The sequence below is a fragment of the Aspergillus luchuensis genome, chromosome 7, assembly GCF_016861625.1.
Source record: "Aspergillus luchuensis IFO 4308 DNA, chromosome 7, nearly complete sequence".
Lineage (NCBI taxonomy): Eukaryota > Fungi > Ascomycota > Eurotiomycetes > Eurotiales > Aspergillaceae > Aspergillus > Aspergillus luchuensis.
Genome location: NC_054855.1, coordinates 298530 through 314197, shown reverse-complemented (window position 1 = coordinate 314197; position 15668 = coordinate 298530). Strand labels below are relative to the sequence as shown.

Here is a 15668-nt window from a genome sequence, read left to right as displayed (position 1 = left end):
GCCTTATACTCTTTCCAACAAGTCACGTACTATAAAACATCGGGTTTTCAAAAATGGCATTAGGTCGCACTTTCAAGCTCAACACGGGCTACGACATGCCTGCCGTTGGCCTCGGAACATGGGTGCGTCAATTACCTCTACACAAAACATGTCCGCTTTATATCTGACCATCAAACAGCAATCGAAAAAAGACGAAGTCCGCGACGCCGTCATCGCAGCCTTGAAATGCGGCTACCGGCACATCGACGCGGCAGCAGTGTACGGCAACGAACAGGAAGTGGGTGATGGGATCAGACAGTCTGGGGTTTCGCGGAAGGACATTTTCGTAAGCAATACCTCAAACCGAATCAGAGTACATGATACGTCGCTAACATGTATATGTAGCTTACCAGCAAGCTATGGAACACCCACCACCACCCGGAGAACGTCGAAGAGGCTGTGGATAAATCGCTCGCTGATTTGCAGACCGATTATCTTGATCTGTATCTTGTATGTTGTCGATGCGTCTACTAGTTGTTGAAGGGATGCTGAGAAATGTTAGATCCACTGGCCTGTCGCTTTCAGATACTCAACAACCACTATCCAGCCCGTTAATGAACAAACGGGTCTGATCGATGTCGTGGATGTTCCGATCAAGGATACATGGGCTGCTATGGAGAAGCTAGTCGAGAAGGGGAAAGTTCGCTCAATCGGAGTGAGCAACTTTACTCGCGAGAAGATTGAGGAGTTGTTGAAAACGTGAGTGTCTTTGATACTATGTCTGTATCAAAGCTGACGGTAGACATAGAGCGAAGATAACCCCCGCAGTCAACCAGATCGAAGCTCACCCGTTTCTTCAGCAGAAGGACCTGCTAGAGTGGTCGACACAGAAGGTAAGATACTCCAAATCTTTGACACAATAACTATCATACTAAGTTGACAATGCACAGGGCATCGTGATAGCAGGCTACTCACCGCTAGGCAACAACATCTACAACATTCCCCGGTATGCACCCCATCTTCTATCTTCACATACCACAGTCAACTAACAGATAATCCAGCGCCGTCGACGACCCCCTCGTCATCCAAACAGCCAAGAAACTAAACAAAACCCCCGCACAAGTCCTGATCAGCTGGGCCGTGCAGCGCGGAACAGTCGTGCTTCCCAAATCCGTGACCCCAGAGAGAATCGAGAGTAACTTCCAAGGTAATCCCCCTGTTTGCCCTCATGTACATAGTCCTTCTATATGCTGATATGCACTAATCAGATTTCATCCTCCCCGACGACGCATTCTCGACTATCCAGTCACTGGAGCGACATCAGAGAATGAATTTCCCGGCTAGAATTGGAGTGGATATCTTCTCGGAGGTAGGTGAGGAGAGTGTGAGGAAGAGTGCGCTTGCTTGGGCGGAGGAGCAGAGGGTGTTGAAGGCGAAGGCTTAGTTCTAGGAATCGGACATCTGAGTTTAGTCTACGATGATGGGTCGTATGTGTGGTTCTGCTGACTTTTGCGGACGGATGTACATAACAAGGTAACTTGGAGATACGTTGATTAGAAATATGATTACCTTTATTCAACTTAATGAGCAGTAGTGAGCCTATCACTAAGGATCCTAGGATCGAACTATGTTCTCGGCTCGTTACATACAAGTAAACACAGTCAAAATTCCCTATTCATCTACTATCTATAATTAATCATCCAAAATCTGCACCTTAATCGCCCCCGAACGAGGGTTACTAGCCGTATCAAACGCCTGCAAACCCTCCTCCAACTTATACCGATGCGACACCAGCGGCTTGAGATCAATCATACCCGCAGCGACCAGAGCAATCGACTTGGGGTAGATATCATGGTACCGGTACTGGAATTTGAGGTTGATTTCCTTGGCGGACATGTGCATGAACGGGATGTTCTGGAAGTCTTTTCCGACTCCGATCACGAACACTGTGCCTCCGAAGCGGGTTGCCTGTGTCAAATCAGTCAGTAATCAACCCTCACCGATACGGTGCTTTCTCCAACTGGAGGGTGGAGGAGAGGAGCCATACATAGATACCCGCATGCACACTACTCTCCACACCCGTACACTCCATCACAAGCTTCGCTTCCTGTCCCAGCTCAGAGATAATCCGTTGACCAAGATCCGCCGAGCTCTCGCCCTTCTCTACCTTGACTGGTCGGACGCGGGGAACCAGCTCCTTTGCTTTCGCGAGACGGTTCTCATCGAGGTCAGTGATGACGATGGGCTCAGCGCCAGCGGCGTTAGCGGCGAGTAGAGTGACCAGACCAATGGGTCCTGCTCCGCAGATAACGAGTGGATCGGCGAGTCGTAATCCAGAGCGATCTATACCCGCCAGCGCGACGGTCAGTGGCTCGAGGAGAGAACCCTCTTCGAAGGAAACGTGGTCGGGAATCTTGTGGAGCCACGCCTCAGGGTGGGCGTGGTATCTGCGAAGGGTACCATGGTGCGGGGGTGTGGAGAAGAAGACCACGTCCGGACAGGCGTGGTAGAGGCCTGTTCGGCAGAAGTCGCAGGTGGGTTTGGAGCAGGGGACGCCGCATTCGAGGGCGACGCGGTCACCTGGAGGTTGAACTGGTTAGAGAGTGGTCGTATGTAGGGTGGTGATGGATTTACCAGGCTTGAAGCGTGTAACAGCCTCGCCGACTTGCAGTACCACGCCGGCACTCTCGTGCCCCAAACCGTTGTCGCCCGTCACGATCATGGGCCCGATATGGCCATGTTTCCAGAAGTGCACATCAGAGCCACAGATGCCGGTCGCGCGAACGTGCACTAGGCACTCGGTCGGTGCGATCTTGGGGATTTCGCATTCCACTAACCGCAGGTCGTTGGCTGGGCTGGTGTGGATGGCGTAGTTGGTAGGTTTTTGTTGAAGGATCTCCATTGTGTTAGATGTGCGTAACGTTGTAGGAAAAGAACTCTCCTTGAAAGGGTTGGGGAAGTGCCATATTTATGCGATTTATCTCTCCTTTGAATCCCATTTTTGCCATACTTCAAAAATTAGACGGCGATACCCCCGAGACGCGGGGGAATCGATGGACAACTGGACAAATGTGGGGTAGTGGTGGGGAAGGGCTCTCGGGGATATTTCCAGCCTGTGGCACCGTTGATTCGTTCGGCGATAGCCCCGGGCCAATCGCCGCCCAAACTGTATGCAATGCGAGACGATGTTTGATCTATAAGATTAGACCAAAGCAGTGCATGGATGCATAGACCAAAAATTTCTCCTATTAATCATTATCATGAATACCAATATGCCGACACCGCAGCTATCGGTAAATCGTGCGTTGGTCCTGCACCCGGGCGGCACTTTCACCTACTCTGAGCGCGAGATTCCGACTATAGAATCCGATCGGGATGTTCTTGTCCGCGTGGTAGCCACCGGTCTCTGTGGTTCAGATGTACGTGAATGTTTCTCATTTATAATAGGTATATCTTTTGACACCGTCTTCACGCAGATCCATTACTGGCAGCATGGAAAGCTCGGTCGATACGAAGTCACCCAGCCCCTTGTTCTCGGCCACGAGTCCTCCGGCGTGATCGTGGCCACCGGCAGCAATGTCGATGGACTGAAAGTCAACGACCGTGTAGCCCTGGAGCCTGGAATCTCCTGCAACGTCTGCTCGTACTGTCGCAGTGGCAGATACAATCTCTGCACGTCCATGCAGTTTGCTGCCACACCCCCTGTCAACGGTACCCTATGCACCTATTATCGGGTTCCCGCTCAATGCTGCTATAAACTGCCTGACACGATCTCCTTTCGTGATGGTGCGCTGGTCGAACCCTTGAGTGTCGCCGTACATGCCTGTCGTTTGGGAGGCGACATGCAAAATCGCAGTGTGGTGGTGTTTGGTGCTGGACCGGTCGGATTACTTTGCTGTGCCGTGGCTGCTGCGTTCGGAGCTAGTACGGTGGTAGCTGTTGATGTTGTGGAGGAGAGACTAGAATGTGCGCCTCGTTATGGCGCAACGCATACTTATCGGATGCAGACAGCCCAGAATGAGGGGGATAGTAGTAATGAAGCGCAAATTCGTGCTCTCGCGGGTGTACCTGAGGGCGTTGATGTTGTTCTTGATGCCTCAGGGGCAGAAGCCTGTCTGGCATGCGGGATTGGTATCCTCGCATCTGGAGGTACCTTTGTGCAGGTTGGACTAGGAAAGCCCACTGTGGCCTTCCCGGTGGGAATGGTCTGCGATAAGGAGATCGCCTTCAAGGGGAGTTTTCGGTATGGGCCGGGCGACTATAAGTTGGCTATTGGACTGCTGAGTTCTGGGCGCGTCCGGGTTGATGGCTTGGTGACGCATGAGTTTGACTTTGAGAAGGCGGAAGGGGCGTTCAAGAATGTTGTGGCAAGGAAAGGGATCAAGAGTGTTATATATGGACCATCGGTTGATAGCCGTATGCGGATAGCATGATATTTTAGTTAGTGGACTAGACCTGGAGAATCTTAATGCGTAACGGATTGTGCTTAGTGTGGTTCCAGGTCGATTGAGGTAGAGAAGGGAAGTGACGAAAGGACGTAGGGAACGGAGGCTGAAACTAAGAAATGTATTCATTCAAAGTCATTTCCGCGATATACAAAATAAGGTTAGAGATTCTCCGTCAGATTGCTGTAGATCGTGTCATAATCAACATCACTAAATCCAAGCGACGACAGATAGCCCCGACCATCATGATACGTCTCTCTCAGGTAAGAAAGAAACAGCTTCATGGAGCCCGGGAGTGCCTTGAAATGATTCTCAAGGGCAATTGGTGAAACCGAAATCCCGCCCATGAAAGCAGTTTGGAAAAGTTTCGCTTTTCTCTCGTGAATAATATCCTTAATCTCGTCCTGCGATAAAGTGTAGTCGTAGATTATATCCGTCTCGCACACTCCAAGGACGAACAAGAGCAGAGAGATAAAGACACCTGTTCGGTCCTTCCCAAGCTCACAGTGCACTAGCACAGGACACGAGGGATTATCTCTGATATACTCGAATATAGCTCTGAAACACTTCACCGAGTTATTGACGGTATGGATGTATAAGCGAGCGACTGATTTCGCTGGTGATTTAGATATTCCCTCAAAATAGGTCTGGAGGGTTTCGGGATCAGGGTTCGCGACGGCGGGCAAAGACACAACAGCTCCATCAAGCAGCACCTTTGGCCTTCTGTGCTCCACCCTGCTTCTGAGATCAAAAAAAATTTTGATCCCTAGTTGTGATTGCAGTATACGAGCCCCGGGATGCCCAATAGAATCCAAGTTGGCCGAGCGATATATCACGTCTTTGCGCATGCACCGGTGGGGTGAGACTCGATAACCTCCCACGTTCTGCAAATTCCATAGCCCAAGATCCTGATATGATTTCGACATTTCGTCAGTTCAGTGAAGGTAAGTACGAGTAAAGGAATCTCGAAGAAGAGAAGGAGCGAGTGAGAATGTGTGGGTTTTTGGGTGAAAAGGCTTCCCGCATGTAAGGCATGGACGTGATTACAGGTAGGTGGAATGTTGCATGTGATGAAGGTGTTGTGTACCGATGAGGTATGCATGATTAGGTTCTCATTCTGAAATAAACCGTACGATATATTGAGGCGTGTTTGGATTAAGGGTGATATACAGGGCAGGTCGGAAAAGATTCCAATGACATCAGGTTCTATTGGCCTCGCATGCAAGTATCCAATATAGAACGAGTAAGCTACCAGTTACGTCAAGACGTTGTAGACCGATGTGCAAACATGTGTTACGTGGAACAGGTTTGTTGCCTATCGTGTCAAGGAAAGCAGGAAGTTTAATGTCCCTCGAGGGTCGTCGAGTCTGTATACGCGGTCTTGCGCTATCAGGACGGATTGCATGACCATGGTTTAGTGTCAAACTCAACTTTATCCCGCCCAAATTTGACAAGCTATACGTGTACTTCACCCTGCCCGAAATTGACAAGCTGTACTTGTACTTCATCCTGACCCTGTTCATTATCTCTATAGCTCCTAGCTCCATGAGACATAATGGCCTTTACGGTTGATCGCAGTAAGTTTGACGCTGTCCTCGCGGAGCTCGTCGAAAATGTTAAGGAACATTTTGCCTCGAAAGGAGCATCTCATGAAGTGATCACTTACGTCGAGAAGGTAGGAAATTGACCCATTCTCCCAGAAACGCACTTGCAACTCATCATTACAACATGAAAGTAGTGCTTCTATGAGAATTCAACGAACGGCAAAATGATCCGCGGGCTCTCTGTCCCCCAAACGGGCCTGTCGACCTTGAACCGCCCTACAACCGAGCAAGAGTTTCGCGACCTCTGTATACTCGGGTGGCTTGTTGAGACACTTCAGGCGTATTTGTTGATGCATGACGATATCATGGATAACTCATCAACTCGCAGGGGCAAGCCGTGCTGGTATCGACGCGCATCAGTCGGGATGAAGGCAGTAAACGACGGTGATATACTAAAGTCATCAATTTTCTTCCTTCTAAAACTACATTTCCAAAAACACCCAGCATATTTGAAAATGATGGAAACTTTCCACGAAGTTGCGTTTATGAGTGAGATCGGCCAAGAATGTGACGGTATCGCTTCCGACGCACGGAGAATTGAGGAATGGACCATGGCAGAGTATGAGAATCTATGCAACTTGAAGGCAGGACATTATACCTTTTACTTATCAGTTCTTCTCGCTTTGCAATATCTTCAACTCGATACGCCCCTCAATGTCCAACAAATCCGGGATGTGCTTATCCCGCTGGGCGGCTTTTACCAATCCCAAAATGACTATCTTGACATCTTTGGTGACCACCGTCTGACCGGGAAGATTGGCACCGACATACAGGAGAATAAGTGCTCCTGGGTTATTATCCAGGCATTGCGGATGTGTTCTACCGAACAGCGGCGTATCCTGCTTGGGAATTACGGTCAGCCAAGTCGAGATTCGGCGATGAAATGCCAGCGGATCTTCGAACTTCTGCCTCTGAGAGAGGAGTATAGGTCAACGGAAGACCGTGTCTTGGGCAGGCTGGAAGTTAGTATATGCAACTTGGATGAGAGCGAGGGCTTGAGAAAAGGCATTTTTGACATTCTTTTTCACTGTGTTCGTGGAGTGACAAGGAAGCAAGCACCCTATTGAAAAGCCACTGAGAATAGCGGAAACCCGGATGGGATTTACTAGTATGTTGGGACATATATCTCTCCGGCGCCCGGTTGACTAGACGAGATACTGTATCATTTGCACTTGACTTTGATACGCCGGCGATATATATCTTACATTTTGAATGTCAGCTTCGTGGACTATTCATTGTATTATGATTTACTCTCTACTATTCCTCTTTGAGGTAAAATGAGACATAAATTGCGAGTAATGGCTTTGCTTGACGGACACAAAGCCTACTCGGTGGACCGATTTTCTACACCCCTTACAGACATCCCTCCGCTACGTCACTTCAATCCCCGTACATGATTCAATTATGCTTCACTGCATCAGGTCTAGTGACCAGAGTGGATATGAGATGGTATGTTGACTTGATAATGCTGGACACATCCTGTGACCAGTCGCACTGCTAAGGTTCCTGGCTAGCATGCGCGTACTTCAATTCGGAAGTAGCATACCACCTATCGCAAGGTCTCCAGGTATCATGTCTCACAACGTATCCAAATAACACCTTTGGCCAGCACTACTTTCTGTGTTCCATTGTTGCGTGTATGTCTGTCCTAGCGTGCAATAACTTCTGGGCGAATGGTGATCGTTTGCGAAGGGTAGGTCCATAGAAGTAGACGACATATACCGTCGCGACAAGGAATATGGATATGCAGACTATAGTTCAGATTAGTAATTTGCTGCAGCAGGACCTAAAGTTACTTACATAGGATTGTCGACGCATATTCCAAATGATAGTCTCCACCAATATCTAGGATTTGTCAGCACACTATACACAGGCAAACACATCTAGAGTGAGGGTTGCCATACTCTCATAAAAGGGCGTCGCAGGTACAGTCAATACACCAGCCAAAAAATCTCTAGCCCACCCATTACCTCCCGTAGCAGACGCGGAGTAGGGGCCATAAGCACAAATCATGTAGTCGATGGTGGCCATGAAAATGCTAAAGTTGGCAATTCCGACCAAAGCTGAAAAGAACATGCTGCCAATCCAATGTGTCTGCGGAAGACTCGTCCATGCGAAGCCAATAAGTCCAATGGGAAGACACGGGGCAGTGTAAAGAAGCCACCAGAGTCGAGATTCGTATTGGGCCCTCTCGTCGTTGGGCTTGCTGCGACGTTCGTGGATGTTGCGTTTGATCACTGGGATGACCATGATCCAGGTGATAATGTAGCCTATCATGATGGGAAGGAAGGAGAGGCCAACAGCAACGGTACTGAAGTTCCATTGTGCGTATACGAGCCCGAAGGACTGAATGAATATGAAGATCAGAGCATCAGTAAATCCACTTAGCAGGGAGAGACACAGCACGATGGGTTCAGTGAGCAGCATGTGGAAGGGTCGAAGCCAGGTCCCAACAATCTCCTTCCCTGAAAAGCGGTCCTTGAGAGGTATCAATTCGGTCGGGCCGTACACATTCTCCCCCTTTTCTCTCCGCCGCTTGGCGATTTTGTCAATCAAGACCGAAGTTCTTGTTTCCGGAACGAGGATCAAATGAGCCAGCTGGACGAAGCCACCGAAGATAAGCTGAATCCAGATGTTCCATCGCCACGGGAGGTATGCTTCCACGAAACCCCCAACCACAGGGCCAAGTACTGATCCACCAACTGACGAAAAAACCACGCATGCTACTGCGTACTGCTGGTCATCAGGCTCCCATAGATCTGCTATCATTCCCAACGTCACGGAGCCACCGGCTGTACAGATGCCACCAAGGGCCCGGCCAACCATGATGGTAGCAAAGTTAGGAGCAATACCGACTGGTATTTGCCATATGTTGACCAGGAATAGGCTCAGTTGCAGGATAGGTTTCCGACCCATCTCTTCGCTCCAGGGTGCCCAGAGCTCACACCCGAAGGCATATAATATGAGAAAGATCATTGCACCGCAACGAGCCGCCTGCTTGCTCACGTTGAATTCTTCGGAGATTCCGGATATGGCGTTGGAGTAAAGACTGGTATTAAAATTCATGGATGTCTGCACGAGAAATATGACGATGATTACCGTCCATTTCTTATAAGATGGGAACGAAAATCCAAGTTCTGAGTAGCAATCGGCTTCGGTGAGGGTCTTTGGGCGTGATGCGGATTCGATCTCGTCACACGTAGGCTGCTGAGAGGCAGCCTTTCGGTGGCAACCAGTTGAGGGAGCCGACATGTCTGAGAAGGGTAAAATTCATGAAAATAGCAATAGGGTGTGACTAAAGTGGGGGAAAAGCTGTGAAGGAACTGAGAAGAAGAACTCTTAAGCAGAGTATGAGAAGGAAAAATAAAAGAACAGCACCATATACAAAGAAGGAAAGGCGTTTTATATTACCCCAGAACCCCAGAGATAGCCCCCGCATTGGCTGTCAATTCGGCATTCATGCCAATGGGTCATGATGGGCACCCCCGGTTTCTTGCCTAGTCCCGGTCCAATGTTGTCCGAGAGCCAAGCCACCGTGATATAGCCATAATTGATTTTAAAGGTTTGGGTAGCAGTTATTCCCTGGCGATTCGGGTCCGCGGACCTATCTACAGATGACTACTATCTAGTACCGGCAGCTCGAAGACCAAATGCTTGCTAATTCGGGCTCTGGCAAAATGAGTTGATTAAAGGTAACCAATGTTGAATCCACATCTACACATCAAGTTGTGGCCTCATTCGTATCAATTTGATTCTCTGCAGCTGTCAAGTTTTCCACGAGCTCATATTTGGGGCCGATGTCCGGGACGAGCCCTGACTGTGGGACTCGGCTCGCGGAGCTATCGCCGTGATAAACGACGGGGGTTTTCCCGATCCCGATAGCATCCACTAGGCTTCGTTAGAGACTTGGCCTTCCCATGGAGAACAGTGAATATCATGAGCAACTCCAAGAGATGAGTTTCGGGATTATGTTGGGGTTGTGGTGACCTTGCTGGCGTAATGCCGGATTGATTTTGTTCTAAAGAACCACATCTGAAGCGTAGTATCGAGCTCGAAGATGTTCACCTATAGCTCTAGGGCAAAAGATCGGTCAGAAACCATAATTAAATAGCCAAGTATGTTTATTCTCTGTCTCAGTAAATAAGGCTCTGCTTAAATATACAGCATCCCACCATTAGCGCATATCACATCTCCCGTCACCCATCGGGACCTCTCTTCAGCCAAGAACGACACAATGTCCCCGATATCTTGCACGGTTCCACATCGCTGCCCAGCCGGGACCTTCTTGTTCTGCTCCTCCATCCGCTTCAAATGCACTTCTCCAGCTGCCTGATACATATCTGTATCAACGGGGCCGGGATTGACCGCATTCACGGTTACTCCGTATTTGTGACCAAGTTCTGTTGCCCACACCCGTGTGAGACCCTCCACTGCTGCTTTACTAGCTGCATACACAGACTGGGTGGCATAACCGCCCCTAGAAGATATAGACGACAAATTGATAATTCGACCGCCGCGGGGTATGTATGGAAGTATAGCCTGTGTCATGAAGACCACCGCTCGCACGTTGACGTCCATCAGGTGCATGTAGCTTTCCATGGTAACTTCTTCCAGCGGCCGGTTATCACCCGCGCCTGCGTTGTTCACAAGGATATCAACTCGGTCTGTCTGGAAGGCATCAAGTGCTGCTTGTATGATCACCTTCGGGGCATTTGGGTCGGTGATGTCGGCTTGAACTGCAACGGCTTCATGGTTGTCTTGCCGGAGCGATTCGATAAGCGCATTTGCGGCTTCGTGCGAAGATGGGGAGACGTAGTTGAATGCCACCTATCCAGATTATGTCAAGATCATTTATTTTTTTTGCGGACAGGTAAAATTTGCTGCTAATTACCTTTGCACCCTGTTCACTTAAACTGCGGACGATGCCGGCGCCGATTCCGCGCGCTCCGCCAGTGACAATCGCAACTTTTCCTTCGAGAGACATGATGGGGTTTTTCAGATTGTGTGTGAATCGAGTACTGAAGACTAATGCAGCCGGGTCTTGCCAGCGGTTTCATTGTTTAAATGGCCTGCATGATCGTCCGAAATCTGCAATATGTCATTGGGTCCGAGCCGTGCAGAGAGCAACGGATCTATCGCCGTCGCGCATCGGGGCTATTTCCGGGCGCCGATGAGTGGATGCCGGATCGGTAAACCGTTGCCTTTTGCCACGTAGCTTCCTCCGTATGTCGTATAGACTGCCAAACTTGAGCTTAATGCCTCATAGATAACACGTGTACTTCGCAATCAGGACCCATGACGAATTTGCATTGAACAACGTTGTCGGGGTAGATGTCGGTATCCCCGGACTCTGCGGGGAGCCGTCTTGGCGTCGCCCGGGGAAATCTCCGTTCGCCACGATTGACTTCTCATTCTTCCCTTGAACTACACCCGTGGCAATGGACATCTCTCAGTCTCGACGTATTCTTCGGAAGACCTTTGCTTGTGATGAATGCAAGCGACGCAAGATACGCTGCTCTGGCAACGAAAATTGCAACAACTGTCGTCGGGATGCCAAATCATGTCGTTACTCCTCACCATCCCAACGTCTTTCTACTCTGCAAAGGTTGGCCTATCAAATAGCTTCAAACTTGGTTACTTTATTAATGCTGATTCATATAGACGTCTTCATGAGTTAGAGCGCTTGAGAGCTGACATGGAACGGGCATGGGCCATTTATCTTCCATCAGTTGATCTCCAGGATGCACTTCAAACCGTTCGCTCTCAACACGACTCTATCACCGCTATCCAGCAAGGCCCACAGAGACAGAAGCACCTCAGCGAGGTTACTCATGCAACGGAGCAGCCTCCTGCTAGTTTTGCAGAACCCAGCAACGCCGAAGACTACGAGTTTGACGAGTCTCAGGACTTCGACAACTCTACCGACGGCATGGGCTTTTTGACGGTCGACCCACACAAGGCCGGCTATACAGGGCCACAGTCTGGCATAGCGGCCCTCAAATTCCTCCAGTCACTTCCACTATATTTACCCCTTACTAGCTTCAGCCCGTTGTCTTGCCTTGATGACGACATGGATGGTGGCACCATCTGCACTGCACAGCAGAGACGAGCAGATGTACTCCGCTATCTTGATGACTATTTTGCTATCTATCATCCCGCATATCCCATCTTGCATGAGGGGACCTTTCGTGCTAGGGTCTCAGGTAGCTCTTCGTCACAACAATCAATAAGCGAATGTCTAACCACGAGCAGGTGCCCTAGCAAAGCCACGCGATGGTTCTTGGCCCATCTTGTACAATATCGTACTCGCCATTGGTGCCTTCGTCGGAGATTCGCAAGGCACCAAAGTGGATATACCATTTTTCAAAGAAGCACGGAAGCATTTGTCAATGGATGTTCTTGAGAAAGGATCTCTCAGTTATGTGCAAGCGATAGTCCTCATGGCGAACTACATGCAGAAACGCAACAAGCCAAATGCTGCTTTTATCGTAATAGGTATAGGATGGAGTATGGCACTTGCCATAGGCTTGCACCGGGAATTTGGCATGCCTAGTACCTCCCCTTTCACGATGGAGATCCGCCGACGCGTCTGGTGGACACTCTTTATATTCGTCTCAGGCGTCCAGCTGACCCTTGGCCGACCAGCCGTCTCGCTTGTTGGGGTGAATGTTCATCTACCAGCTAATGTCGATGACCACGATCTTGCAGTAGACATGGATGAACTTCCTGAATGTGGCACCGGCCCAACTATCACGTCTTGCCTCATAGCGCAAGTGAATCTCGCAAAGATTGCCAATGTCGTTCAGGTAGAGCTGCTAACGCATCATTTACCTACTCAACAAAAAGCCGCGGATTTAGAGCAGCGTATTCACACATGGTACCATGAGCTACCGCCCCACTTTGGGCTCAGCGTTCCTCTAGAGCCACGCTTCGACATCCCGCGTCGAGTGCTTCTATGGCGTTCTTTCCACCTACGCATCGTTATCAACCGCCCTTTTCTCTTCCAAAGTATCGCAGCTAAATCCGAGTTGGCCACCTCTACAGGTCCAGTCGCCGCCTGTCTCACCGCGGCAGACGAGTGTGTTGCTTCCATCTGCAGCTTTCTCGAGTCAACGAGCAACCGCCGCCGCGGCCTGACGTGGTATGCAACCTGCTGGCTGCTAACGGCCAGCTTTGTCCAAGCGACGTGTTATATCTACGAGCCAGCACATAGCTTGGCGCAGGCATGGAAATGTCAAATACAGCGTGCGGTGAACTGTTTAGGGAGTCTGGGTTCTTCCCATGATATGGCCCTGCGAGCTAGAGACGTGCTCCAAAATATACTTGGTATGGCCCCACCACTTTCCACTCTCCTCGAGAAGATTAAGTACTTGCACACCGGTGAACGTGGCTAACATGCGGTAGAGCACGGTCATGGAATCGCCGTTCCTAGCGACATGGGCCCCTATGCTTCCAGCCAGCTACCGGGTTCTTTCCGGGCCCTCTGGTTCCCTACGAACGACCAACAAACGTTCAAACCTAATACACTAGGGCTAGATGAGAACATGTCTGGATATGCCCCTGGCTCATTTAATGCCGAATTTCTCGACGCGGCGGGCGGATTGATGATTCAGAACTTCTTCGACAATTATTCTGAGGAGCGGGGACAGGGTGCTCCTGGCTCATCTATTCCTGGGTAGACCCTAATATATTCTTCGACTTGTCAATGACTCTTATCTACTGTATAGTGCAAGCTGCGTCAAAAGACTTCCATAGTAATTTGATGGCATCTCGACGATCACAGAGTGACAACAATTTTCTTAGCCGAGACGCCCTTCTTTAAGATGTCAACAGCTTCCTGGACCTTTTCTAGCCCTTTCCCAACCACGTCAGGGTCCGGCTTTGGTTGAAGGCGTCCGTTCTCCAGGGCTCTGAAGACAAAGTCTCTCCAGATACCCTCCGCGACATGTTTGTTTGAGTCGAATGTCAGGAAATTGGAACTGACTAAAGGATAGCATATCAGTACTAGCTCCATGTAGTGAAGATGAGCGAAAAAGGATAGGGATGTTATAACAAGGACCCTTACTGAATATAGGCGCAAACCGTTCCGTAGGGTTATCATAAGGTATAACACATATAGTCTTAACATCTGCATTCAACTGGTCCAGAACCGCACGCACCATTTCAAGACTCGTAGGTTCAGAAATGGCATCGTAGACACCAATGAACTCAGTATTAGTGAGCGCATTGACAACATCGTCAACGACAGTAGGAGACTTGTAGTCAAAAACAGCAGTTGCACCAAGAGACTTTACCAACTTATGGTTATGGGCCGATGCAGTTGTGATCACTGTTAGACCTGCTGCTACTGCAAGTTGGATTGTCGTTGCGCCAACCGAAGACGCGCCACCCCAGATAATAATGGATTTGCCTGTCGGCTTCACACCAGTAGGAGGGGGGATGGGCAGATCGAGGCTTTCTTTGAGGAATAGACCTGCTGCAGCAGTCGAAATAGCCTGCGGTAGGACAGAGGCTTCTTCAAAGGTGATTGAGTCTGGGATTCCTGCTACGGTGGTTTCTTTTACCAAGGTGTATAACTGGAATCCTGAGTTGGCGGGATTGCCGGTCCCTAGACAGTGGCAATATCTATGCACAGATATTAGCAGGTCTCCGTGCTTGTCTATCGTACCTTTGAAAAAGCGACTGTAGTACTTACGCAACAACCCGCTGGCCCTTGGTGAAGCGGACCACATCAGGGCCTACATCAACCACCACTCCAGCGACGTCTGTGCCCAGAACAAATGGCCAGTTTTTCAGCCAAGGTGCGCCATATGTTCTGTAGATATGATTAGATTAATTACATGCTGCGTGATAGCTGTGAAAGTTCATTCGTACTGAATTTTCCAGTCAGCGGGATTCTAGCGAGAACAGAACATTAGCTGAGATCAATGAATTCGGTGGACTGATCGCACAATAGAAATAGCAGCATTCTTGACCACAACCTCTCCGGGTCCTGGTGTAGGATATGGGGCCTCTTGGACAGTGAACGGATGCTCAGTAGGAGCTGGAATCCAGGCAGCTCTGTTTTGTGTCATCTTGTGAGGGCTGGAGAGTAGATGGTAGATTGTTGGGATAACTTTGGAAGGGGAGGCCGCTGATACAGACGAGAAGTTCGCAAGTCTGTTATGATCTCAACGTTGAAGCTTCCTTTTCTCATATGTAGACGAAAGGAGAGTGCTTCCTGTCAGATTCCGCGGTCTGAGGGGCACCGGTGCTTACTCGGACTTAAATGGCTTGGATGAAATCTTCAGGCTTCCATCCATCCCGCAGATTACTCATATGAGCCAGTACTAATTAACTAGATATATAAATAACATCTGACATAATATTGGTTTTATTAACTGATAGTAGTTGAAGCCTTCACCTCCATCTCTATAAATCAGACAAAGATAGAGTACCCACGCATACAACACGCTAGACACTATCATAGAGACTACCCCACTATTATACAGAGCCCCCCAAACTTAGTCTCTGGTGATAACTTGACGCTAATCACCTGCGACTCTCGCCATAGTAAATAATGATGTCATGATTGATAAGATTTGCGATCTGTTGGGCGTCGCAAGATCGGGAGAGATCTATGAGAATAGAGTGTGTCGAG

General features: G+C 49.3%; 7 protein-coding genes across 7 annotated transcripts; 3 read left to right on the top strand and 4 right to left on the bottom strand.

Annotated features, from left to right (window-relative positions):
- Positions 1 to 53: 53 nt before the first annotated feature.
- Positions 54 to 1423, top strand: AKAW2_70136A (aldo/keto reductase family protein; the record flags this gene model as incomplete). The annotated part of the gene is made up of 8 exons (XM_041682684.1): positions 54 to 122; positions 179 to 325; positions 385 to 489; positions 542 to 738; positions 788 to 872; positions 930 to 985; positions 1041 to 1186; positions 1248 to 1423. The coding sequence occupies 8 exons, from the start codon at positions 54 to 56 to the stop codon at positions 1421 to 1423; spliced, it is 981 nt and encodes a 326-aa protein (XP_041547020.1).
- A 248-nt stretch (positions 1424 to 1671) lies between these two features.
- AKAW2_70135S (NAD(P)-dependent alcohol dehydrogenase) lies at positions 1672 to 2881 on the bottom strand (the record flags this gene model as incomplete). The annotated part of the gene is made up of 3 exons (XM_041682683.1): positions 1672 to 1947; positions 2027 to 2559; positions 2614 to 2881. The coding sequence occupies 3 exons, from the start codon at positions 2879 to 2881 to the stop codon at positions 1672 to 1674; spliced, it is 1077 nt and encodes a 358-aa protein (XP_041547019.1).
- Positions 2882 to 3239: 358 nt separating this feature from the next.
- AKAW2_70134A (NAD(P)-dependent alcohol dehydrogenase) lies at positions 3240 to 4412 on the top strand (the record flags this gene model as incomplete). The annotated part of the gene is made up of 2 exons (XM_041682682.1): positions 3240 to 3398; positions 3456 to 4412. 2 exons carry the CDS (start codon positions 3240 to 3242, stop codon positions 4410 to 4412), a joined length of 1116 nt encoding a protein of 371 aa, XP_041547018.1.
- A 1567-nt stretch (positions 4413 to 5979) lies between these two features.
- On the top strand, positions 5980 to 7095 carry ERG20_2 (FPP/GGPP synthase family protein; the record flags this gene model as incomplete). Its single annotated transcript, XM_041682681.1, has 2 exons — positions 5980 to 6099; positions 6163 to 7095. 2 exons carry the CDS (start codon positions 5980 to 5982, stop codon positions 7093 to 7095), a joined length of 1053 nt encoding a protein of 350 aa, XP_041547017.1.
- A 544-nt stretch (positions 7096 to 7639) lies between these two features.
- Positions 7640 to 9280, bottom strand: AKAW2_70132S (uncharacterized protein; the record flags this gene model as incomplete). Its single annotated transcript, XM_041682680.1, has 3 exons — positions 7640 to 7779; positions 7829 to 7873; positions 7933 to 9280. 3 exons carry the CDS (start codon positions 9278 to 9280, stop codon positions 7640 to 7642), a joined length of 1533 nt encoding a protein of 510 aa, XP_041547016.1.
- A 900-nt stretch (positions 9281 to 10180) lies between these two features.
- AKAW2_70131S (SDR family NAD(P)-dependent oxidoreductase) lies at positions 10181 to 11012 on the bottom strand (the record flags this gene model as incomplete). Its single annotated transcript, XM_041682679.1, has 2 exons — positions 10181 to 10855; positions 10920 to 11012. 2 exons carry the CDS (start codon positions 11010 to 11012, stop codon positions 10181 to 10183), a joined length of 768 nt encoding a protein of 255 aa, XP_041547015.1.
- A 2793-nt stretch (positions 11013 to 13805) lies between these two features.
- Positions 13806 to 15102, bottom strand: AKAW2_70130S (zinc-binding alcohol dehydrogenase family protein; the record flags this gene model as incomplete). Its single annotated transcript, XM_041682676.1, has 5 exons — positions 13806 to 14011; positions 14094 to 14653; positions 14724 to 14843; positions 14903 to 14925; positions 14980 to 15102. 5 exons carry the CDS (start codon positions 15100 to 15102, stop codon positions 13806 to 13808), a joined length of 1032 nt encoding a protein of 343 aa, XP_041547014.1.
- Positions 15103 to 15668: the final 566 nt, after the last annotated feature.